This window comes from Cavia porcellus, unplaced genomic scaffold, assembly GCF_034190915.1.
Source record: "Cavia porcellus strain 051 isolate PalLab524CR breed Dunkin Hartley unplaced genomic scaffold, mCavPor4.1 scaffold_20, whole genome shotgun sequence".
NCBI classification, from domain to species: domain Eukaryota; kingdom Metazoa; phylum Chordata; class Mammalia; order Rodentia; family Caviidae; genus Cavia; species Cavia porcellus.
This window is the reverse complement of record NW_026947503.1, coordinates 58,799,116-58,825,568: the sequence shown is the minus strand read 5'-3', so window position 1 is coordinate 58,825,568 and position 26,453 is coordinate 58,799,116. Positions and strand designations below refer to the sequence as shown.

Sequence of the window (26,453 nt, the reverse complement as noted above, 5' to 3'; positions counted from 1 at the left end):
TATTGCAAATAAGACAGCACAGAACCATGAACTGCCGGACTCTGTAAAAACCACTGGAAATGCCGAATACCCTTGGCAGTGACGCTGACGTTCATGGAGCCCCTGCTCTGTCTGCCTCTGCAGCAAATGTCTTGCAGGACAGAAAGACAGAGAAAGCACATAGTCAAGGCACCTGCCAGCCAGGAGCCTAAGGCAAAAATTAAACACATAAGCCACCACTGGGCCCAGAACTACAGAGACAACTGTTCAACTGTTTCCTATGGCTCCAAAGTGTATATATAACACTTGAGAAAACCTGTGTGCCCGCGGGGGGCATTTCCACGTATCAGAAAGCTCCAAAGGCAGCGTCACTTCGAAAGAGCTGGTTTACATCTGAGAATTTACTGAACTCCAAATGAATCAGTTTTATTATCACCTGAGAAGCTGTTGGGAGCAAACATTCCTAAAAAGTGAGCCCCGTAGAAAGTGTGCACTGATAGTTTTCTGGCTCTCTGGCCCAGCTGCTCCAAATCACCCACTTGTGCACCAAAACAGGCAAACCATGTATTTTTTGGATACTGAGGCAAAAAAGCAACGTCATATCCACGAAAAGGTCAGGTAGCTTATTCTACTCCAGCACCAGTCATTATGGAAATGATGCATAGTTTGAAAACATTTGCTTTTTCAGGAATGCTGTTCATTTGCACAACATGCTTAGTGAATGTGCCTAAAACCCATTAGGCCACTGGGATTCTTCATTTAAGGACGGAGCTCAGTTTCTGTACTTACTAAGTCATTAAGTAAATAGGTTGCTAAGTGAGGAACTATGTATAATGTGTATATTAAAATGTTTAGGAACAGAAAACGGTCACAGGAAACTCCAGCTTGATGACTGCTTTGATTTGCACAACTCTTACATGCACTGCCATAATGTGTAACGGAGCATGAAGCTACAGTACTCTACAATTAGCAAAAGTTACACTACTGTATTAACAAAGTGTACTGTGAGTAAAAGATACTGAACCTGTATAAACAAGATGTACAGAACCGCACAGAAAACAAACAAACAAAAGATGGGTCGTAAGTCTGAGGGGCAGGTTTTAAGTCTGAGCAGCAGGTCTCTGTCTTAAAACAGTCATCAACCAGGAAGTTCATTAAACAAGGAAGATCTATAACTCAAAAATTCAAATACTCATAGGCAGATAAGCACTTGGCATTGTTTGGGAATTTCATTTTCCCTTGACTTGCCCTCTCCCACCGCCAAACAAAACAAAACAAAACTTGCTGAGATTCTAATAGCCTGCGGGGTCTGCATCTTCTACCCAGAGCTGCGAGAGATCCGACTGATTTTTCTTGCTGTGGTGGCTTGCGATGCCTGATTCACCTCAAGCCGTCCGAGCAGTGGCCTCTGCTGCAGTTTGGGTCGGGCCTGGCTCCCGCACCTGCCTTCCAAATTTGCCTGCTCTTTCCTTTTGCCCAGAAGCAGCATATATTGATTTTTCGTGATTAATGTCATACAGCCTGTTAAGGTTTGGGAAGAGACAAGCATTGTTTCTGCTTACCTGCTTTGCCTCCATTGTTGTGCTTTTTATTTACCTGTGGTTGCCAAGTCACAAAGTAAGAGTTGAAGGAATGTTTAAAATATTTTTGGAGGCTCATTAAAGATCTCATTATATGTGAGATTTAAATAGAACCAGAGTAAAGCCATAGAGAAGTTTGAAGTAATCAAATTTTATACCAAGAAAATGGGTAGAGGTTTCTGTCTCTCTGTACCGTAAGCATGTTTTTCTTTTAGGCGGTCAGCACTGGTGTTATTTATAACCAAGTACTGAAAGCTATTTAGGACTCACCAACGTATAAGTTAGTGGTTTAAAGACAGCAAGTGTGACCAGGAATAAACTCAGTGATGTAAGCCCCTGCCTGGGAAGCACAAGGTTGTGAGTTCAATACCTGGTACCACCAAAAGAGAAAAAAAAGACAGCAGGTGTTTCTTAAATTTTACAATATGAGAACATGAGAAGTTTATAGGAAGGATAAAAGTTGTTTAAAAGATGAAGGAAGTGCAGTTTTTTCTAAGAACAAGGAACTATCCCATCCATGCAGCAGATTCAATTCCAAGACAATCTGACCCCATCTGTTCTGCATTTAGATTCCTACGTTTACTTCTGGTTCTTCTAATCCATGCTCCTTATTCATTCACCCTCTTAATTTACCCAGGAGGATGGTATTTTAAATGAAAAGTAGGTTGTGGTTTATGTAGCTCTTTCCTTTTGGTGCACCCTAAGATACTTCTGAAAGTTTTCTCACTCAAAGGGACAACAGCCCTGAAATGTTCTCTGTAAGAGTGGCAGTAGAATAGGACCATCTAGTGAATGCCTGGAGCCCTTTCAGCAGCCACCTTTCCTGCATGGGAAATCCTCTATTTACCTAAGGTTTAAAGGAAGGTAAAGCTGTTTTAGAGGCAATTTAGATAAGCAGATACTTAACACCTGCTGGGCCGCTGGGGGTTCCCATTTAGATGTAAATTTTGGTTGTTAATTTCTTATGTAAATTATTGCAATAGTGCAGGTTTGTACCCTGCTGGGCGGCAGTTGATTATCTAAAGAGGTGAAGGGCAACCAAATTGCAGGCCTCCAAATTCGGCTTTGATTGCCGGAGTTTGTGTTTACAGCTGTTTCAGTAAGCTTCCCTCCCCCTTTTTATTTGCCCTGTATCCTTCCAGTTAGAGGTAATTGGGGAATGCAAATCTGTTTCTGTGAAGTGAAAACTTTGGCTATTTTCTTAAGAAAATGCAGATGAAGCTTATAAAGAAGGGCCTTCTCCTATTATGCCCCCTTTTTATATTAAAATTGTGTGCTCTGCAAGAGCCCTGACCTAGGGCGGCGTTTCAGTATTGTTCTCAGAAAACGAAATTTTTGTTTATCAAATAAATTATTTGAATACCCATACAGATAATTTATCTTTCTTGTGTGCAGTAAACAAACTTAGGTCCTTCCTCAGGGTGCCCCGCTCCTGATCTTTAGTAGACTCCTGCATTGCAGAGAAGCACCAAGGTTTCTTTTCACTTAGTTTGAGGTTTTAATTGAGATTTGATGTCGGGTTTTTATTAGACTACTAATCTGAAATACTTCTGGTTGTAGGAAGCTAGGATTATGTGCTCATTAGTTGTTAAAGTTTCTGTAAGTCTTAAAATGTAATCCCATTTCATGGATTCTCTATCTAGTCTATAAAGTCATAGCATGTGTGTGTGTGTGTGTGTGTGTTCATTCATTCCTGGGGACTGAACCCAGGGCTTTTTTTTTTTTTAGCTTAATTTTTTTTTTTATTTAAGGAGAAAAGAAAAAAAAACAGTGAAAGGGTACAAGTTATACAGATTTACAGAAGAAAAAATGAACAGTAGGAAATCACTAGTTAATGGATTACATATTGCCATCTTAGAAATAATTGTTCAAGTCACAAAATTAAAGCTTGTAGAGTGGACATTCTAACAATGATACTGCAAACAGTTCTGTTCAATGATCCAATAAAACTCTGTGATATCATTTTCTATCTTATACACTTAAATATACATGCAGTTATATAGTTTAGAGCACTTTCTTTTCCTCTCTTTTGTACAATGACTATTACACATTTTGGGTTTCATTGCTCCCACGGTTCTTATTGCTTTTTTGGAAGAGAGTAAAACCAAATGAGACATAACAGAACAGAATCGGTCAATTCAAAAGGGTGGACATAATAGATAATATAAAAACATAATACAAGGTGATCAACAATGGTTACCATAATGCCTCCCGCTATCTCTAATAGAATTGCCTATATCATTAGTTATAATACAATTGAACAAAACAGTAAAGAACAAAACTGACAAAACCAAAACATTGGAGACATTGTAGGTCTTCAAAAGTAGATAAAAGTCAACGAGAATGGGCGTTATAATGAATCTCATTATCTTCACAGCTGATGCCTAAACTTTCGAACCTGATACTATCCAGCAAAACAGAATAGGGGAACATCAAAAACAAGATGGTGAGAGTAATACAGGACTTCAAATCGAGATAATAGAAAGTCAAAGTGGGTTACTATATTATATCCTGCTATTTTTTCCCTTTAATTAAATGGATAAAAATAAAAAAGTAAATAATGGAGTGGAGATTGAGAAAAAAGAGGGCATAACAGCAAAACAGCGCAGATCAAAACATAACCATTTAAGCAGAATAGTGTTTCACCACCAGATAATTCCGACCCAAAAGTAGTTACCATATTGACTCTTTCCTTGAAGTCCTTGAGTACAACTTCGTATACTGTAGCATTAAGTATATCAAAACAATGTAAAACCATTTAAGAGAATGACAGCATTACAGAGTATTTAGAATCGACTAACAGAAAATAAACAATGGTTTCTGTATAATCTCCTTGCCTTTAAAAGGTTTTTGCTTATACTATCGTACATAATAAAATCCAATAAGATACAACCTGTTTAGACCATTGGAGACAGAAGAACAAAAGCTAGATGAGACTTCAAAACAAGATGATACTAAATCAGTATTACCTATTAAGATGTCATTTTCTCCAAAATAGCTGTTCCTATCATCCACTCTTCTCTGTCTCATTTCTGTTGAGCTCTTTTTCTGTCAGTAGCTGTCAGTTTGTCTTCTTCATTTTGTTCTCTGCTCCATTCGTTGTGGCCTCCCCACCACTATTTCTGGGTTCTTTGTATTTTTCTTTTTTTAGAATATCCTGCAATACTTTCTGTAGGGTTGAATTGGTGGTTGCAAATTCCCCCAGTTCCTCTTTATCCTGGAAGCACCTTGTTTTTCCATCAATTTCCAGGGACAGTTGTGCAGGATATCTCAATCTTGGCTGGAGATTATTATCTTTCAAACCTTGAATTATTTCCCCCCACGCTCTTCGTGATTTGATGGTTTGTGCAGAGAAATCTGCTGTAATTCTGATGGGTGTTCCCTTGTAAGTGGTCTGTTTCTTGTCTCTTACAGCTTTTAATATTCTGTTCTTGTATTGAATTTCTGGAATTTTTATTATTATGTGCCTGGGTGTTTCTCTGTTAGGGTTGTAGGTAGCTGGGGTCCTGTATGCCTCATACATCTAAGTATCTTTACCTTTTGCTAAATTAGGAAAATTCTCCTGGATTACTTCTGTGAGTAGCTTTTGTAGTTCACTTGTTTGTGTCCCTACTTCTTCTTTTATGTTCTTAATCCTTAAGTTATGGCTCCTCTTATCATCTTCTTGTCTTTGTATTATTGCTGTTTGTTTCTTTGTTATTTTTAAGAAGTTTTTCATTTCATTTTCCCATATTACAAGTCTGCCCTCCAGTTCAGATAGTCTGTCCTTAGTTTCTTTCAAGCTGTTATGCCAGTCTTGGATAGACTTCTTAATTTCTTGATAGTCCCTTTGAACCTGCTTCACGTACTCTATGCTTTCTCTGTTTTCTCCATCAAACAATTCTCCCCTCTTTTTCTGTTCTTCCATTCCACCATCTGTTTTTTCCTGGGTGGTGCTTAGCATTTCTCTAACTATTCTGCATACTTCTAGCTTCAGGTCGTTGATAACTTCATTCCTGAATTGGTCTATGAGGCTTTCTATATGGCGCTTAATGTCTATTGGTGCGGTGTCCGCTATTGCCTGTTTCTCAGAATTGGGGGCCGAGGAGCCTTTCTTGTTGCTTCCCTTCCCCATATTTTCTGTTCCTTATAAAATGCAATCTTACATAGGAGGCCCAGCTTCCCTGCCTGTCAGCCACAGCCTGATCAAATTGCGCTGGCTAGGTGTTCCCGCCCACCGCTGCGCACCAGGGAGTTGCGGAGGAGGCAGCCTACGCGGGAGTCAGTCGCCCCTCCGGGCCACCGTCAGTCTCTGGGATCTGGGTTAGGCCAGCCTACCAAGTCCACCCACAGCGTCTTGCAGGCCAGGCACTTTTCACCAATCCCGTCCGAGAGGGGAATGTGTGGCTGGAGTCGCCACCGCGCCCTGCTCTTACAGGACTGCCCGAGCCCAGAAAGTCCTCCGCTGGAGTCAAACTGTGGTGGAGTGTCAGTTTCTCTCACTCACCTCGCCACAAGTCAGTGTACGCCTCCTTGTCCATCCTGTTTTCGACTCCGTTTGCAGACTCCCGTTCCCAGAGCTTCTGCGCGTCTCTCCTTGCCGAACCACTGTGGAGGCAGCCAGCCGCCGAGTGGCGGGAAACCCAAATCGCGGTTTCCAATGGCGCGGGGTCCAGCCTCCACACCGAGTCTTTTCTGTTCCTATTTTAGCGCCAGGACTGCATTCCAAGTTGGTTTCTCTCAGCCCAGTTCATTCCTGAGTCAGCAGAGCATATCTCTACCGGCTCATGTCTCCTTAGTCCGCATCATTCCTGACTTCTGAGCCGAGCCTTTCAGAGAGCCTCCGGTAGTTGCTGTTATCTGTCCGCCATGTTCTCCCGGAAACTGAACCCAGGGCTTTTGACACTAGGCTCACTTAAGGTTGCCAAGACTCAACTCCAGCTTGTGACCCTCTTGTCTCAGCCTCCCATATCCAACTAGACATAGCTTATTTTCAACTGAAGAGAATGTAAACATTGTTCTTAGTATAATATTTCTCTTCCTAGAGGATTCTTTATGATAATACATATAACTAGGTGATTTGAGTCCTATCACAGAGTTTGGAGGGAACAGTAAGTAAATGTTTACAGCAAAATGCCACACCTTTGGCAGGTGGGCTTATTTATTAAAATAACTACAAACTGAATTTAGAAATTTTTCCTGACTTAGAACAGTTATTGGCCTTATAGTGGTGCTTCCTGACCCTGTGCTAGACCCAGTGTGGCCTTCCCTGTCTCTTTTGTATTCTTCTCTGAATTGCCTTTGTGGCTTGGGTTGGCAAGTAGCTAGGTGTGAAGATAAACTTTATGTTCTTAAAACTTTGTGTTCTTAAGAATGCTTTAACTCTGTGGAAAGCTCGAGTAGTTTCTTTATATTCCCACGGTTTCTCCTAATAATCTCCTGGCGCCATAAGTACATTTGTTTTGTTATGATTAATGAGCCAGTGTTGTTATTACACTTTGATTAACTTTGATCATCAAGTCCCTCGGTGTTTACCTAATGTCCCTGTCCTATTCCAGGGCCCCGTCTAGGATCCTACATTAGATTTCACGGTTGCCTTCTGGCTGGGACAGTGTCCTCGCCTCTCCTTGCCTTTGCTGGTGTGGAGTGGAGGTTAGGAACCCTGTAGGGACCCCTGTTGTAACTGGTCTGAATTTTTTTTCTCAGTTAGACTGAGACTGTGGGTTTGGATGTAGACCACAAAGGTAAGGAGCCCTTTTCATCACATCATGCTGAGGGAAAAGATGTTCTGTCAACAGGATTCACAACTGCGGGTGGCGGCCTTGCTCACCTGCAGTCCACCTTCCTTCCATGCAGTGGAAGCAAGGCCTCGCCTACATCTTCACTGCAGTAGGGATTTTGCTCCCTGACTTTGAAAACAGGGTATCTACAGATCCTTTGTGAAATGTTACTGCATGGGAATTTGTCTTCCGCCTTTATCCATCATTTATTTATATCATAGTTATTTATGTTTTGGGTTATAATCCCACACTGCTCTTGTGCTCAGAGGATTTCAGTTTCTGACATCAAGAGCCCTTTCCATTTGTTCCTAAGCCTCTTTTATAAACCTACATCATTGCAGGATTATTGTTTTAGCATAAAAGAGAAAATTTCCTCATTATCACAGGCATCCCTTGTAGTATTTTTTTTTTCTTGAGACATGGTCTCATTATGCATTCAAACTGATCTTGGGCTCACTTTGTAGCCCAGGCTGGTCTCAAACTTGCAGTGATCAGCCTGTCTCAGCCTCTGAGTGCTGGGATTAAAGGCGTGCCCCACACCAGGCTTGTTGTAGTACATTTTTAAGAACTGCCAAGCCATGCATCTCGGGAGCATCCAGTTGCTGCTTAATAACTATTATTTTTTACCTCTAGGTGTCCTCATACCACAAGTGGGAAAAAGCAAAGGCTATACTGTTTCATTTGCTGGGTTGGATAGTTTGTATCTTACCACAGAAACCCTCTGAGATGATCTCTTCCCTAGAAAATCCAGCTTGCTGGGGCATTCTCCACCCTGTGCCTCCTTGACTCTGTCCCTGTGTAGCCCAGAACAAAAGTCATACTTCATCCATTCGTTTCCCTTTTGAGAAATCTCACCAGAAACGTCACTTTGTGGCTTATAAAAACTAGAGGAAAAAAAATTGAGGCAAAGACTGTGTGGCTCCGGCTGACCTTGAGGTCCAGAGTTCAAGTGACCCTCCTGCTTCAGGGACCCTCGTAGCTGGGCACTCAGCATAAGGGCCGTGCCCAGCTAAAAGCTTGAACTTAAGGACTCATGAGCAGGTGTGAGATAGGTCGATCTGGACTCTGCCATGGCTGGAAAAGCAAATGCCCCATGGGATTCAGCCTAAAAGCAGCACAGAAAAGCTAGGTGACAGGCAGAGCAAAAACTGTAAAGGGAGAAATTCCCCGAGAGCCAGGCCTACGTCAGAGCGAGTTAACGAGGAGGAGGGTCTGTAACCTGGACCTGAGGGACCTCCTTCTGGCCTCAGGGTCTCTAATTTCTGAGTACCTATTTGACCTTACCCTTCCTCGGCTTCTTCCTCCTTTACATATTAAAAAGATTAGAAGAGGTTAGTATTTCCCAACCTTTGACTCACAAATTTCTGTTAGTACCATAGAAACTTTTAATCTCCCCAGGGACTTAAACACTAATTCTGCCATTGTGTGGCAGGTAATAAAGATTTGATTTTTAATTTTTTCTTTTTATTTATTTATTTTATTTTTTGGTACCGGGAATTGAACTCATGACTTCGCGCTTGCCAGGCGGGCACTTTTGCCACTGAGCTATATCCCTGGCAAGATTTGATTTTTTAAGTTGAAAGTATTTATTTTGGATTAGCATTATAATAGTCTCAGATATTTCTGCTGCATGAAATATTTGGTCTACATTTTATGATTCAATAATTGCTGTTTTAAGTGACCTTGATGTGGATGTGTACAAAAAAGCAATTCAAAGATAAAATGTTATTGCTTTGTGTGTAGCTAGGTATATTTAAATCTTTCCCAGTATTATAAATGTCAAAATTACTTCTAACATCTAAGTTTTGGAATTTCTACATTTCAGGATCAAAGGATACGCAGTTATATTTTTACAGTTTTTGCATTTATACTGTATATGATGATAGAGTTTCAGGCTCTTGTATGTAGGACATTTTTCAGTTGAAAGAAATTGTGTTTTGCCCCTCATTTAAAACACATTGGATTATAATCACTAAATACTTTACCTTTGTAACACTAGTTTTTTGTTGTCCTAGAAACATGTTTGTATATTTTTATATCATTTGATTAGTGAGGGTAGGGGATGAATTTAGCTCCTACTTTTAGGATCATAGTTAGATACATTTGTAAAACTATTCTTTTTTGCATTCATTAACACAGTCAGTAATCCCTGAGTTTCTTATCTGTCACTAACAACCCATTATTTATATAAATAAAGCAATATATCGAAGCATACAGCTGAAAATAAAACAACTTGAAATTGCATAATAGTGAAAAGCACATCATAGCATGCGATTATGTGAATCAGCTGTGAGCCCACTCAGGTGGTTTACTTACTTCATCCTCCTCGTGCTGGATGAAGGCCTAGGATCATCCTTTTAAAAGCAGAGTATTAGGCTGGATACTGTGGCACATGCTTGTCATTGCAGTTATCTGGGAAGCTGAGGCAGGAGGGTCACAAATTTGAGCCCAGCCAGGGTCACTTAGTGACAGCTTGACTCAAAAAAAGAAAAAGGGCTGGAGCCAGGGATTTAGCTCAGTGACACAAGTGCCTTCCTGGCATGCACGAGGTCATGAGTTTGATCCCTGGTTCCAAAAAAGGAAAAAAAAAAAGACTGGAGATGTGGAGCAGTGTCAGGGTACTTGCTTAGTACGAGTGATGCCTTCGTTCCAATGCTCAGTACCACAAAAAGTAGGTATTAGAATAACCAACTAGTGTTTAGAAACTGATCCTGATGTTTAAATTTCACTTACAGTTCTCAAGTATCTTGAAACCGTTTTGGGAATTCCTGGAAATTCAGGATTACCACTTGTGGAGAAGTGTCGTATCAGGGTATCTCGAGGTTCTAAACAAGTCTAGTGTTCTAAAAAGCCCATGATAATTTGAAAATTGGTGCCAACTTGTGCAGTTTCTATCGAAGTTGTAGAGATTTGGTGATACTGCTTCTTACTACAGAAGGCAGCATCGGTCTCCCAGTAACAGGCAGCCACAAACTTCTGCAGTGATTTCCTGTACCTTGTGGGAAGATACTTTTGAAGCAAATCATGCTTTTTTTATTTAAAAGGAAAAAAAGAAAAAACAAAACAAGACAAAACAGTGTAAGGGTACAAGTAATACAGGACTACAAAAAAAAAAAAAAACAGTAAGAAATCACCAGTTAATAGATCACACATTGTCATTTTAGGAATAGTTGCTCAAGTCACAGGATCAAAGCACACAAAGTGGACATTCAGACAGTGAGACTGCAAACAGTTGTGTTCAATAATCCAACAAAATCTCCATAATATGGTCGTTTATCCTAACACACCTAAACACACTTGCAGTTATATCCTTTAGAGCACTTTTTTTTCCCTCTCTTTTTTTTACAACAAAATTTACACATTTTGGGTTTTATTACTCCCATAGTTCTTATTACTTTTTTTGGAAGAAAATAAAACCAAATATGACAAAACAAAGCTGTCAGTCAAAACCAAGGATAGACATCGTACAGGATGTAAAAACAGAGTACAGGGTTATCAACAATGGTTACCATAATGCCACTTGCTTCCTTAAAAAGAATTGCCTATATCATTAGGTATAATTAAGTTGAACAAAACAGTACAGAACAAGACCAATAAAACCTAAACATTGTAAACATTACAGGACTTCAAAAGAAGATAATAGTCAAACCAGAATGGGCATCATAGTGAATCTTACTGCCTTCAAAGTAGTTGCCTATACCCTCAAACTTGATACTATCAAACAGGGCAGAACAGAGTCTAATCAGTCAAAACAAGATAGTGGAAGTAATACAGGACTTCAAATCAAGTTAATAGGAAATCAAAAAAAGTTGCTATAATATACCCTGCTAATTTTTCCCCTTAATTAAAAAATTAATAAATAAATAATTTTTTAATGAATAAGGGGGAAAGTGAGATAAAAGAGGACATAGCAAATCATGCTTTTAATAAAGATGCTATTTCAGAAAAGAAATCTGTTTCTAGGTTTACTATTTGCAAATCAATAATTTCTTTGATTATAAAATTAGTACTCCTTTTAGTTCTTTCAAATGCCTCCTACATTTTGTACTTTAGATTTGATTTAAGTGTTTGTATTTACCCCTGATAATTTTAATACCAAATCCTTAGCTCTTCTTTTGCCAAGCTGAGTTTGTATGCTTTTCGTTTGTTCTTATATAGCAAACTTCCCATGTCTTGTGTCATTATACCATGTTACTGAACTCATATAACCTTGGACAAGCTCCCTATGGAGATTGTTTCTCCATCTATGAAGATGTATGAAGAAGATGTGCATACCTATAGCTGTTGAAGGGATTAAATAACACCATCTGTAGTGTTTTACTGTACCTAGCTTATGAGAAGTAGTCTGTAAAAAGTTTTATCTGCCATCCGTACCATCATCTCAATTCCTAACTTCCAAAACTATGAGATCTGTTCCTTAATAAAGATGCAAGAAACATAACTTTTTCATGGAAAAAGTTAGTTAGCTGAATATCTTAATTACTTTTCTGTTGCTAAGACAAAATATCCAACACCAAAAGTTAACGAGGAAAGGTTTATCTAGCTCACAGTCTGTAGAAGTTTCAATCCATAGTCAGGGTGATTTTGTAGAGGAAAAAATTTTCATGGTGGGCAGGAGGAAGCAAAGCAATGAAGGGAGGCAAGTATAGTTCTTTCTGTGTCTTATATCATATCTAGGCTACTCAGGGCAGGTATCCCAGTGCCCTTGATTACACACACTCTAGATCTAGCCACCTCTTAAAAAGACCCACCTATGACCACATGAGGCTTGAGGGGGCATTCTGACACAAGCCATAACAATAAATAATATATATCACATATATAAATGACAATTTTTCAAATATACAAAATATTATGAGTAATAAAAAACAGCTTCATTAACAGTGTTAAAAATTCATAGTAACTTTTTGATATAACTTTTCTAATATCATGGAGTTTTTAAAAAATTAATTTGATTTGTGTTGATATCAATGCAGTTCTTTCAACTTGGAATGACTGAGCCCAGTGTCTTTATCATTGTTATATTTCTTTTCTGTTGGGTTTTTCCAGTACCATCCCCACTATTGAAGTCTGATGATCCAAACTATAGGGCAGTTTATGTGGATCGCATCTTCAGACAGGGTTTTAGTAGATTTGTCTTTTTACTTCCCGTATGCCGATGACCTCCAGTTATCTGCTGGCATTTGGTTAAAATCATACGAATTGATGCTAGAAGAATCTAATGCTGTTCATCCCCCCTTTGCACTGGGTCCTGTCCCTCAATTTGTAGGTGAAGGCTTAGATATTCATTCTCCATCTCTCCATATTTTCCTCCAGTTTTCCCTCCCCGAAATAGCATTTATCACATAGTGTTTGATCTCTGGTTGCATGGACAGAAACTCAGATGAGAGTAGTAACCTAGATGAAATGAAGGAATTGTTAGAGGAATTCCAAAGCAAAAGCTTACATGAATAAACCATGGACAAGCAGGTGCAGCCAAGCTCCTGGGATCCAACACTGCGAGGCCCCCTCCCAGCCCTGCCATCTCTGTTCTCATGGTCAGGAAGCAGTGGGGGCCACAGAGCATGAACCATGTTTTTTCTGGCTCTGTGTTTAGAAATCCCAGGGAAAAGCTTCAGTTAGCCTGTTTTATGACAGCCATCTGCATCAACCAACTCTGGCCAGAAAGAGGGGACATTAAAGTGGCCCAGCTTCAGTCCAATGCCAGCTCCAGGTCAATCTGAAATAAACTTTCCCAGGGAGTTGGAGGATTAGCATGCAGAGAGGACCCGTCCCCGAAGAGGACCAGCTGTCCTGTATCAAACTGCTGTTGGGATGATTGGTTCTTGCATTCTCCTGAGTGCGATGTGAGTTTTTAGAGAAAGGCACATTGTGTTCAGGGCTGTGTCCTCAGGCCTATTGAGTATCTGTTGTAAATATTTGTTGATGAGGCAATGAGCTAATGAACTAGTGTGGATGGTGTATAGTGATTGCACCCAGTTTTGTCTTGTTAGTCCTAATGAAAACAGACTGACAGTTCTAAGTTCTAGTGCTGACCCGTCCATTTGTGAGTCTCTGAACTCTCAGCTTCGGTCTCTTGCTCTGTGATGCTAAGAGCACCTCTCCCTGGCCACTGATCATCCCATGTAGATTAAGTGACTTTGCTCTTAAAATAAGATTTGTCACATGCACCCAAAAATTACATGCACACATCAGAATCTGCTGTGTGTTCATCACTGCCTCACTGTGACCAGAAAAGACAGAGCTATCTTTTTGGCTGACTCAGATGGTAATACTACTTTTGAGTGTCTTGTCACATAGGATTCATTTGTCTTCTGATTGAGGTAGAGAGAGACTAATTTTGGTGTCAGCTGAATAGTGACTCCTACTCACCCAGTGTACAAGTGGACGTAACCTCCCTAAAAGTAACTCTTTTAACTCATTTTTAGGTTTTTGTCAAGCAGGAAAGGACCTGCGTCTGGTGTCACTCTGTATGGAGCAGATCGACATCCCAGCAGGGTTCCTTCTGGTGGGGGCCAAGTCCCCCAATCTTCCTGAACACATCCTGGTCTGTGCTGTGGATAAGCGCTTTCTACCGGACGACCATGGGAAAAATGCACTTTTAGGTGAGTCCTTCACCATGTATATATAATGGGATTTGTTGGGGCTTGCATAGTCCAATTCAAGTATGAAAACCTTTTCCTCTGAATAATTTTTTAAAAGTCAGTTTACAAGTCAGGTACAGCAGCTCACGTCTGTAACCCTAGCTACTCATGAGGCAGAGATAGGAGGAGGAGCACAAAGTCAAGGCCAGCTTAGGCATTTTTGAGAAACCTGGTCTCAAAAATGAAAGGATAGGCTGGGGATTTAGCTCAGCGGCATAAGCACCTGCCTTGCAAGCAGGTGGTTGTGAGTTCAATCCCTGGTACCGATAAAAATGAAAAAGACAAAAACAAAAAAAAATATGAAAGGATAGAAGAAAGGAAGGGAGGAGGACAGGACAGGACAGGACAGGCAGGTGGGCTGGAGATGTAAGTCAGTCCTGTCTGGATGTAATCTTTTATTTTTCGGTACCAAGAATCAAACTCAGGACCTTGTGCTTACCAGTAATCCACAGTAATATACAGAGAAAGAGACAGACAGAGACTTTGGGGGCCTAATGTAAGAAGCAGCTATCAACTTATCAAAATCAGTATTTCAGTGCTGGGGGTATAGCTCAGTGATAGAATGCTTACCTGGTTTGCATGAAACCTGAATTCTGTCATCAGTACTAAAAGAAAACATAATACAAAGCAGAATTTATTCTGTATAGTTTTCAACATCAACCTCAATTATTATATCACCTCTCAATTATTCATCTATGGATTAGTCACTTTGTGTAAGGGCGTTTAGAGTTTTCCCATACTACCCACTAGTCCTATCAGTGTTTGATGGGTATGAGTCTCATTTCCTATTTAAATATTAACTCACCTAGATAACTTGGGAATGCAGAAGTGGAATATATAAACCTCAGAATTCATAATATATAAATGAAAAGTGTAATAATCTTATTTATAAACATATAAATAGGAATGTACAATAACAAGCCTATTTATAAACATATATAAAAAGGAATATATAAAGTCAGAATAGTTTTACTTTCTGGTATGATGGAAGAGTCCTGACTTTTTTACAACAGATGATGCTTCTGTGCATCAGAAATAATGAGTTGAATTTTTTAATTTTTAATAATTGAAGAGACAAGAGGGCACACGAAGTTTGTTGTTTTCTGTTGTTATGTTTCTCTGAATTTCTTCTTTTTCTCCCTGAAGTCCTTTTTGTTTCTTAGAATTTCTTTTATTTATATGGAATCAGATGTTTTAGGCATAAATATCAGGAAAAAGAAAAATAGAGGGCAAAGAATTGGAATGTCATATTGATCAGGAGATGACTTCCTTTTCTGTTTAAGTTGATGCCGTCTTCCCAGTTCTACACTATCATCAGAAATTCTAGAAATGCATCAGTATTTTGAGCCAGAAAACGACCCTGCAATGCTTTATAAAAAGCTTCTTAAATTCTAGTTTAGTACCATCTGATTCATAGAAAAAGAAATGATAATTTTTATATTTCATAAGACTCTCAGAAGATAATATACTCACCTTTTCTTTTAGTGAAGCTGAGCACAGGGTTTAATATAGAAGTCTAATGCTAAAGCTTCTTATTTGATCCAGCCATTTATTTGTTCACCCATTCAGTAACGTTTACTCACAGTGTACTGTAGCACTCAGACTACACAGGCCATGGTGTGGAGGTACAGAAAGCACAGTTGTTTCCCTCACTGAGTTTAGGACTAATTGGTGGTGCAGAAGAAGTTTTTAAAATATTTTAAGCATTTTAAAAACATTATCCTCTAATGAAATAGGCCAGGTAGAGCTCTGACTATAGAAGGTGCAGCCTCTTTCATAATGCTATTGTGCTCAGAGATTCTTCCTGACTACAGGAATCCTCTTAGAATAGACCGTGGAAAATGCCATCAGAATAGTGCTCCTCATAGTCCTGCATAATCAGGTCATGAGACCAAGACCATGGGCTTCAGAGTCACATGAGTCTAAATGTCATATCTGCCACCTGGTGCTTAATGAACCTGAAGTCGCAGATTTCTCATCCATACATAGTAATCAGTAAACTGGGCATGGTGGTGCCTACCTGTAACCCCAGAACTCTGGGAAGCTGAGGTAGGGTTATTACAAGTGGAAGCCCAGCCTTGCCAATTTGGCGAGATCTTGTCTCAAAATAAAGAATAAGGAGCTAGGGTTCTGCCTCTATGTGAAAGCACTTGGTTTAATCCCCAGTACCACGAAAAAGAAAAAAGAAAAAAGATATGGTGGAGGGGAAGGCAGTGTGAGGGGTCTTGCCATGTAGTTCAGGCTGGCCTTGAACTCACTATGTAGCCAAGGCTGGCCTGGAACTCATGGAGATATTCCTGCCTCAGCCTTCTGAGTGCTGGGATTACAGGTGTGTGCCACCACACCTGGCAAATTGCTCTTTAAATTGTAGCTATTCTATTGTATTTATTCAGTATCTATATAGACTTGGAAACTGTCCTGCTGTCTCTAACCAACAATATGGTCGTTAATGTTTCTTAAATAATCACACCACTGAGAGTCTTACAGGGTTAGTACTCTGCGTCAAAAAAGTGAACATTTTTTATTATGATGGATGATTTTAGCATACATTAAGACAGGGAAGTTTTGTGAGATTTGGATATTCTAGAATCTCTGTGGACTCAAGTATCAATTTGTCTAAATTTTTATATAAATTATGCAGATTTCAAAGACTGTGAGGAGATTGATTTAAAAATGTATTGATCCAATTGACAGTGCTTGTACCCCAAATCTACCATGCAATTGGAAGACGTGATTGACAAAAAAAAACTAGAAAGGTAATTCAGCTGTAAGCAATGTTTTTTTTTATTACTAATGATAGCATGAACTTTGAGCAGATGAAAATCTGTCTTGAACAAATGATGCTGAAAACACACAGAATATTCAAGATGAACTGAAGCAGCATTCTGTTTCTTTCTTTCTCTTTTTTAAGGAAGCTAAAAGAAAAGTTTTCTTGGGGAATAGGAGAGAGGACAAGGAATAGTTCCTGAGAGACAGGAAGGGCCCTGCCTGGGTCGTGTGCGTGTATTAACCATCTTTTTTTTTTTTTTTTTTTTTTTGTCTTTTTGAGACCGGGTCTCACTATGCAGTTCAGGTGGCCTTGAGCTCACTTTGTAGCCCAGGCTGGTCTTGAACTAGCAATGATCCACCTGCCTCAGCCTCCTGAGTGCTGGGGTTTCAGGAGTGCAATACCATGCCCAGCTTAACATCATTTTTGATGGGAAGATTTTTTTGCTCTATTTTCCAGACCCCTTGCTTTGTTCATCCTCAAATTCTTGCTTTTCATCTCAGAGAATATGCGTGGAGGAAATGATAAAACCCAGCCCCAATAGTGTGTTCATTCTAATTCTTTTTTTTTTTTTTTTTTTTTTTGTCTTTTTGCTTTTTATCGGTACCGGGGATCGAACTCACGACTGCCTGCTTGCAAGGCAGGCGCTTATGCCGCTGAGCTAAATCCCCAGCCCCGTTCATTCTAATTCTTACACTAGTGTTTTCTGAAGGGCCGTTGAGCCCTGTCCTGGATTACTTCAGCTGCCTCACAGAGCAGGCAGTTTTCCATCCGCACATGGTGGTCACACCTGGACGCAAGGTCCACAGAGAGGAGCGTTGCCTGTCTTGTTCTGTGCTAAAGCCTGGCACCTGAAACAGCCGCAGATACAGCACAGTACCCGTGTTTGGTCAATGGTGGAAGAAGGATGTCTTTAGAAACTTTGTGAACAAGGCAGTCGCTGACAACTTCTTTTTTTGTCCTGTAACTTCAATTTATTGCAAAATGGACAAGTACTCTCAAATACAACCCATTCCTAAATATATTTGAAGTCACTTATAAACTTATACAAATGTTCATAAGTCTGTAAGGTGGTGATAATAAACTATACATTTCTACCTAGTTAACCAAAGGTTCTGATTACCTCTTTTCATCACTTTTTCTCTAGTGTTTGGAAAAATGCCTGGCCTGTAGGCAGGTGCTCAGTAAGTAAATAACTGTTGAATGATAAAGTTATTTTGGACTTCTCACTTATGAATGCTTTGAATTGATTGTCAGCCTGTAAGGTGAGGATATTGTGAGACATCCTCTTTAATCTGTGTGGTCTTTCTGCTTATCTTTGTCACCTATATACCAGGTTGACTTTAGGGGTTTGAAACAGTGTCACCAGTGAACTTATTTCAGTTGCTTATTTGTATATAGATACATTGTCTCTTCATATGGAATGCTTTTCTTATTTTCTTTTTGCATTGCTTGGGGATTAAACCCAAGGTTTTTGTATTGAGTTACATCAAAGCCCTTTTATAATTTAATTTTTTTTTTAACTTTGAGACAAGGTCTTGCCAAGTTACCCAGGCTGGCCTTGAACTTTGTGAGCCTCCTGCCTCAGGCTCCCACAGTACTGAGATTACAGGGGTGCACCACCACACCAAGCTTATTGGCATCTGTTGTCCTATTCATCTTACACACTCATCAGACACAGCTGAAGCAAGTCAGTACTTGCCGGCCTTGTGTTCTAAGAGGAATTGAAAGGTTGATTTCTAATACAGGAAGGCCTGGCCGCCTCTGTTTCCTCTGCCAGCATCCCCTGCTCCAGGGCGGTGTCTGAAAGCTTTGCTTTGTTTAACTGGCTGCAGCAGGCACTGACCTGAAGGATAGCAGCTGGCTGGCCTGAGTGGAGGGAGGGTGATTAGAGAGGTAATGGGGATCCCAGGGAGCTCCTGACCAGAAGCTCAGCTGGCCTCACAGAGCTGGAGCTTGCAGCCCGTCGTCCGGGGAGGCCCCCCGGTGTCCCCTTCCCGGCCAGTGGTGTGTTCTCTCCCACTCCTCGGCTTGGTGTGGTAGGCACAGCCGACCCAGGAGTACTGACTTGCTTCATCTGTGTCTGATGAGTGTGCAAGATGAATAGGACAACAGATGCCAATAAGCTTGGTGTGATGGTGCACCCCTGTAATCTCAGTACTGTGTTAATTTTACCAAGCCTTACAAATCCAGAGTCCGATACCCCCTGGATGACTTTCTGTTCATTTCAAAATGCCAGTGGAAGCCTCTGTCTGGCCCTGGTTGGCTCGGATCCTGCCACGGTGAAGGGGTGCGTTGGTCAGGGCGGAACCAGGCCCGGGGAGGAGCATGGGAGCAGAGCAGCGCACAGCTCAGGATCAGCGTTTGCAGTTTATTCTGGAGCCTCTAAATCCTATTGCGTGATACTATGCAGTCTGTCTCTCAGCCGTCCTTTTAGAGCAACATTTAAATTACTTCTTTGTCCAGTGTTATAGAAATTTTTTGCACCTGTTTTTTTACTTTGAATTATTTTACTTGAATTGTGACTGACATTAAGTCAAGGGGTGTGAATATTTCCGGAGTTGTTTGTTTATTTGCTTGTTTTGACATAAAACGTATTGTATCAGCCTGGCATGGTGGTACTTGTTTGTAATCTCAGCAACTTGAGAGGCTGAGACAGGAGGATCTTAAATTCAAGGTCAACACAGCAAGATCCTATCTCAGAATAAAATATTGTGAGATATTTCAGAGATACCACTGGAGTGGTAGAACATGTGCCTAGCATGTGCAAGGCTCTGGGTTCAGTTCTCAGTACGACCACAAAAAAACCCAACAACAACAAAAACACTTTAGAAGGCCACCAGTAACATTGGATTCCTCATTTCAGGGTTTTCTGGAAACTGTATCGGCTGCGGAGAAAGAGGATTTCGGTATTTCACGGAATTTTCCAACCACATTAACTTGAAGCTCACCACCCAGCCAAAGAAGCAGAAGCACTTAAAGTACTACCTAGTCAGAACCTCCCAGGGTGTGCTGTCCAAGGGACCGCTTATCTGCTGGAAAGGTAATCCCTTCCAGGAAGAAATGGACCGGAGTGGGGCCTTTATGATGGGGACAAGGCCATTCAGGGTTCAGAGTTCAGGTGCAATACAGATAAATAGCCCAAGTTCAGAAGGCTGAGGAGAAAATGTAAACCCGACAGCTTACTGGGTTTGCCTGTTGTTGTTTTCAAGAGACTCTGCAGTTAGGCAAATGCACGACTCCAGGAAACAGTGTGCTCTGGGAGGGTAAATGAGACCCTTTCTAATTCTCCTGCCACTTAGCAGGACCTCCAAGTGGCTTATGTTTTCTTACTTTACTTCTTTGGTAATTTTCAGGCATCTTCATTTTCCTATTTTAATTGGACCAGCATACCTTGAATAAATAATGCAGTCTTCGTAATAGCTAGGAAAATACTCTATTAGACTGGCAAACTATTTTTAAAATTTGGAACAACTTAACTGCACTATCTGTAAAAATGAATCCAGCTGATAGTAAATTCAAACCCAGTCTGAGCAACTTAGTGAAATAGTGAAACCCTGTCTTAAAATCAAAATTTAAAAAAAAGAAAAATGTACCTCATTGTGTAGGCCCTGAGGCCTCCCCAGTACTAAAATCCCCAGTATTGAAAAAAAAAAATAAGAAAAAATCCGCTTGAAGCTTGACGTTTTCACATGTTGATAGAAACTGTTATAGGACCTGGCATTGTTCTAATGCAGTGGAGCATCTAATCCGTATTCTATTGAAGGGTTTTTTAGACACTGAGATTTTTTTTGTCATCATAGAATAATTGTCTATCATGTTTCTATTCATTGCCTCTATAAGATTTTTGCCTGACCATGAAAAATAGCATAATAAATTCAAATTATTATAGCAGATTTGTCTTGGAGCTGTTCACCATAATTATTCTTGATTGTATTTGAAGCACGGTTGTGTAATTCCTTACAAAACAGCTGCATGTTTCAAGCTGGGTGTCATCAAAATTTAAAATTTCCAGCCACTGGATCATAAACATGGTGAATTATAGACTCTTTATTCTAGTAAATTCTGACAGGTAAAAACAAAGTAGGTGTTATGTCTTTACTTTTCAGTTTTTTTTTTTTTTTTGGCAAGTGTATTTATTAAGATATCTTTAACTCTTTCTTTAATACTTAATGAGAATTCATCTTTCTATTAAAGAATAGCAATTTGTTAAAGAAGCTTCATGTTTGTAGTAATTTAGAAATGGATTTGTGTTTATATTTTGTTTATATGAGTATATAAAATTATATGTTTATATGAGTATATAAAAATACACAATATCAAAAATATATATATACACACATACAACAGCATAATGTGGAAATAGGCTTGTAGGCCAAAGTACAACAGCTTTTTATAGAAGGTCATAGGTTAGATGTTTGAGAAATCAGCTTCAGCCCTTGTATGTATCCTATCAATCTGGAAGCCCTCTCCAGAACCCCCTAAGTTAACTTTGTCGTATACAATCATTTCTATTCCTATTTTGTGTGCTGAAACTACTATACAGTAATTTGCTTGGATCTTCTCTCTACTTGAATTAATGCAAAGTACTGTTGAGATGTCCTACCAGAGTCTTACTGGTATCAGATACTTAATAAGAGGTTTAGCTGGGCATGGCGGTGCATGCCTGGGATGCTAGCACTCAAAAGGCTGAGGCAGGGGAATCACCCAAAGTCCGAGAGCAGCCTGGGCTACATAGTGAGTTCCAGGCCAACCCGAACTACATAGCAAGACCCTTAATATGAAACTTGGAATTGCATAATTGGTAATTACTCTGAATATGCTTTCCTTTATTCAGAACTTAGAATAATAATAATAATAATTTGAGTATTTCTTTTTCTCTTCTATCTGTACTTTTTTTTTGCTTTCATGTTTGGACATAAATTAAGGTTGAGTAGAAAAGACTGAAGGTAACTTAGACAGGCTCTAGGTTACTGCTCTACTCTTGAATACTGTAGATCCTAGGCAGAAGGTTGTGCGTCTGCAGCATTTTAGGTTTAAATAAATCATTACTATTTTAGCTTCCATCTTAAACTAGCTGCACTGCAGTGTCTGTGTGAGCTTTGCGCCCCGGGAACTCTCTGAGAAGAGCTGGGGTCTGACTGCCTTTCATCCCCAGCATGGTGTCTGACTCCGGAAGAGCTGCTCATGAGCCTTCTGCTGGAGTCAGCATTAGGGCCTGGGGACAGTGGCTACCACTTACGCAGGAAGATTTGTATCCCTGTTACCAAGGTATGCCAAAGAGTGATGCCTGCATGTGATACAGTTTTTACTCCTTTTCAGAATGTAGAAGCCGACAATCCTCGACCACTTGCCACTCTATGAAACCAAACTCTTCAGCATCAGCTGTCACCCCAGAAAATGGAACAACTAATGGATACAAAGCAGGATTCACTCAGACAGGTACGGGGTATTTCCTTCGGCATTTCAACCAGTTGTATATTTAGTGGAGCATCTTTAAGCCTAGTGTTGGTGAGTTTGAATGGAAATATTTTTAATGAGGGTATTACTTGAGTTACTTGAGTATTAGAATTAGACGTCGGCGTTAGATGAGTCAGCCTGTGAGCGTGCAGGATCCAACTCCCAGGAAGCCTGCCAGGGTTAGGCAGAGGTGGAAATAGGAAATGACGTTTGGTAGGAAGTTAGTTACATGACACTAGAGGGGTCTGACTGCACAGGACGTGGGAACCCTGATGTCACAGCTCTCAGGTGGTAGATACCTGGGGTACACCGTGAAGTCTGGCATCCCCGGGGAGTCTCTACATAAACCCGCAGTGTTCTATAGGGGAGTAGTGGCCCAAGGGAGGGTGTGGGTCACAGTGGGTAACCCCAGGACCTCCTTCCCAGTGGTATAAGATAAGGCCTTGATTCCAAATCACCAGATAAAATCTTAGCGCCTGAAAAGTTACCGTATCAGAGCAGGATCAGCAGAGCCACAAATCTGACAGCAAGCAGATGAGCTCCTAGACCAGGGCTTCTAAACATTCTTGCAGTGAAGAGCACTGGCCTGGCCCTGGGTCAGGATGAGACTCCAGGGGAGATCTGCATGGCTCCAGATGATGAAAGCTGGGGAATGGGGAATGGGAAGATCCCTGCGGATAGTACTGGGGAACATTACTCCGGCATACAGTATTTAGAATTTTTGTGAATTACTTTGTTTTTTGTGCACTTCAATGTTTTTTGCTGAACTTCAATTTGTGTGTTTTGCCCATGTTCACTCAACCACAAGAATTAGAGAGAAGGCTGTCTTCACTTACTACCTAGCATTCCTCTTTCAAATTTATGTGAACTTGTGATGAGCTAATAAATTGTTTCTGCATTTTTGAGATGGAAATGATTATTAGAATATGTTAGCAGCAATACAGAGATATTAAGGCTAATTTTACCTGGAGCGCTTCTTGCTTTGGATGTGCCCATACTCAGTCCTCAGACTCAAATGAAAAAAGGTCCAACTTTTATACTGTGCAGGGGACTTAGGTAGAACCTATGACCTAAGAGGAGAGAATGTTTCTCCTTAGAATAAATAAGAGAACATCATGTTCATCTGGGTATTCAAGAAAGAAGAAGTTGGCATTTGGTTCTGGACATTGAAAGATTGGCCTCCATTGCTTTAGTGACAAACCTACATGTCTTTCCTAGAATTTTATTTTAGTAATTTGATGTATTCATTGGTATATTATCTGGCATTGGACCTTGAGTCTGATCAAGTGGAACATTAAAGCTACAGTACTAAAAATTAATTTTACTTCATTCCAACAGAAATATATCGTTTTTATTACATTCTAAGAACCTTATCAGATGCTATAAAAAAGGGGTCTAGTGATTTAAAAACCACTCAGAGAAGGGATTAAGAAACTATAAAACATACTGCTTTTGGAAAGGTGGATTATAAAAAAACAAGGTGTACCTGAAAATAATGCAAAGATATTAAAATGCCAGGAAGCCATAAAATAATTTAACTATACCAGGCAATATATTTTTGAAAACAAGTTTCATTCTGAAAGAGGAAATTGGGGTTTTGCAATGATCTTGGCTTTAGCAAAACATTCCCCAGGCTATGATGAGACACAAGCAAGGGAGAAAGAAGGTCACTAAATGGCTCAAAGTGAACACAAGAGGCCACACGTCATTCCTGTGTGTCCCCTTTGGGGTGGAAGAGACAATTTAATCATGAAACTAGTGCAATCCAGGGAATCTACTAGAAGCAAATACCTTCACAAGTAAGGCTTTGTCTCTGGTACTTTCAGATGGGTGAGTTTATGTTTGTGGATGCTGGAGTAGTCTCTTCTAACACGTGTTGAATGCGGTAGGCAGTAAGAATTCTATGTTAGCATCTCTTAAAGTCGTGGAGTAAGAATCACCTTTCCGTAGGAGGTGGCTTTTCCTTGGTCTGACTCTGCAGTCCGTCCCCACCTGGAGTCTCACTCAGCCTTCAGCGTGAGCACAGAGTTTGAAGGAGGGATGCATTTTCGCTTTACACAGCTTGACAGCTGCCAGTCTGTAGACGCTCTTTTCTGATGCCTTGCCACTTGTCCCCTGCATCTTTTCTTCCAGTATTTTTATGTTATTGATAATTCAAATTGTAGTCACCAATGACAGCGAAATATTTGTCATTTGGACTGGAAGTGACTGTGTCTACATCTGCCTCCATCATCTACCCTTGACAGATATGCATGCATGGACACATACATTGGATTTAATCAGAATAAGAATTCAAAAATAGATGAAAAAGAATTTTCTTTTAAAATTTTCTTCTAAGATTTTGAAAATGTCTATATTTTTTTTCTAAAGGCTTTATTGTTGATGTTTAAGTCTACGGACCATTTTGTGTTATTTTTTGTGCATGGTGTGAGTGAGAGTCTAACTTCATCTTCGCTTTTAACCCCACCCCTGGAGCTGAACCAAGGCCCTTCTCACTGAGCTGCACCCTGGTCCTTTTTAATGTGCTATCTTGAGATATGGTCTCCCTGAGCACCGAGTTGCCCAGCCCACATTCAGACTTGCACTTCTCCTGCCTCAGCCTCCCAGAATGCGGGGATCACAGGCAGGTGCCTCCACACTCAGCTCTATGTTCATCTTTTCACATGTGACTATGTAATTGTCCCAGGCCATTTATTAACCAGGCTCTGTCTTCAGTGAGTTGTGCCATCCTTGTATATAAATATTAGGACTAATTTATGAAAAATTGATAAAATGGTCTTCATCAAAGTTCAGAACTTTTACATTTCACTTGACCCCACTGACAAAATGAGAAGATAAACAGCAGACTGAGGAAATATTTGTAGAACACAAATCCAGGATACACATAAACAGTTGTAATCTAATAATAAGATAACAATTAATAAAAATGGGCCAAGAGATAGGTGCAAAAGCGTGTGTAGCAGTGTACCTCACAGGCTGAAAGCAATCCTCACATTCAGTGGCAGAATGAACAATAACAGTGTGTTTATGTAGGGAAGTAGCATAGGCACTGAAAATGAACAGCTGCCTTCACCCGGCACTGTGGATGAATCTTACAAATCATGATGGTGAACCATAAACGTCACAAAAGACGTGGTCCAATACTGTCTCATCTCTGTGTTTCAGAAAAGACAAAACTGTGTTAGGAGCGCATACATAACACAGTGACTGCCTCTAGGTACAAGGAGGGAGCTGGGGTGGGGAGGGCAGAAAGGAGGCTGCTGGCTATGGGAAGTGTTTTCTGGTTGTTTGTTTTCTCCCTTGACTTCGGTTACATAACAAGTACCTGAGATGGTAACTAACAGGAGGGTTTGCTTTGGCTTGTGGTTTCCAGGGTTTCAGTCCATGCCAGTTGGCGCTGTTGCTTGGTCGGTGGTGAGGCTGAGCATCGTGGTGGGAAGTGTGTGGTGGGACAGAGCTGCTCACTCCTGGAGGCCAGGGGGCTCCACCCCATCAGGGCAGTGCTGCCGGGTGCAGTGTGCTCAGCCTGGTGGCTAACCTCCTCCTTTAGAGCGGAGGGGTAGGAACAGCCCTCAGTGGGACTGGAAGTGCCAACACATTTCCACCCCTGCCACCTCGTGCCCTCCTTTTGTTTGCCTTCCAGGAAGGTCACGGTTTTCTGCTGCTTCTGTGTGTCCACTGCAGCCACCCAGGCCTCCCTTGCTCACACAGCTTCCCACTTGTTCCCGCCCCCGGCCCACATACCGTCCCTGCACCAGTGACAGCTGTGGAGAAGGCGGTTTGTGAGGGAGGCACTGTTTAGCTGCCCCTACAGTGTAGCTGTGTTCGTATCTGTCCTCTTTAGATTTGTTCTCCACTGGATGCCGAGGTACAACTTTGAGGCCCTGGTAATCCAACATTGTCCTGCCAGATGGGTTCCTCATAAATATTCATTTAATGCTTTACCAAAACATCCTCCTTTTTTCCAAATGTTGTAACACTTCGGCTGGCAGATTTTCCTCTCTAACCATATATTGTGGTCAAAGGCTATGTCTTGTTCTTCTTTCCAGTGCATCCCCAGAGCCTCGTGTAATACCTCGCATATCAAAGAGGCTCAGCAAACATTTGATAAAAGAATGAACAGGGGGAAGGAAAACAAAGAAAACCAAGTGTTGTTTCGCTGTGTGACAGGAGCGGGAGAGTGAAAGCCACGAATGCACTTGGGAAGTTTCTCTCACAAAAAAGAAACACAGATATTTGGCAAGGATAAGGAGGAGTGACCCTC

The 26,453-nt window shown here is 40.6% G+C and overlaps 1 protein-coding gene across 8 annotated transcripts in view; it reads left to right on the top strand.

Moving 5' to 3' along the window:
* The window catches only part of Greb1l (GREB1 like retinoic acid receptor coactivator), a 223,124-nt gene that overhangs the window by 125,289 nt on the left and 71,382 nt on the right, over positions 1-26,453 (top strand). For all 8 annotated transcript variants that reach the window (XR_010041495.1, XR_010041494.1, XM_063231865.1 and 5 more), the window contains 3 exons: positions 13,747-13,923; positions 19,596-19,772; positions 22,052-22,171. Coding sequence is in view for 6 of the 8 variants with exons in the window: in XM_063231865.1 (XP_063087935.1) it covers positions 13,747-13,923; positions 19,596-19,772; positions 22,052-22,171 (474 nt within the window). In the remaining 2 variants the exon portion in view is untranslated. The remainder of the gene's footprint in view (positions 1-13,746; positions 13,924-19,595; positions 19,773-22,051; positions 22,172-26,453) is intronic.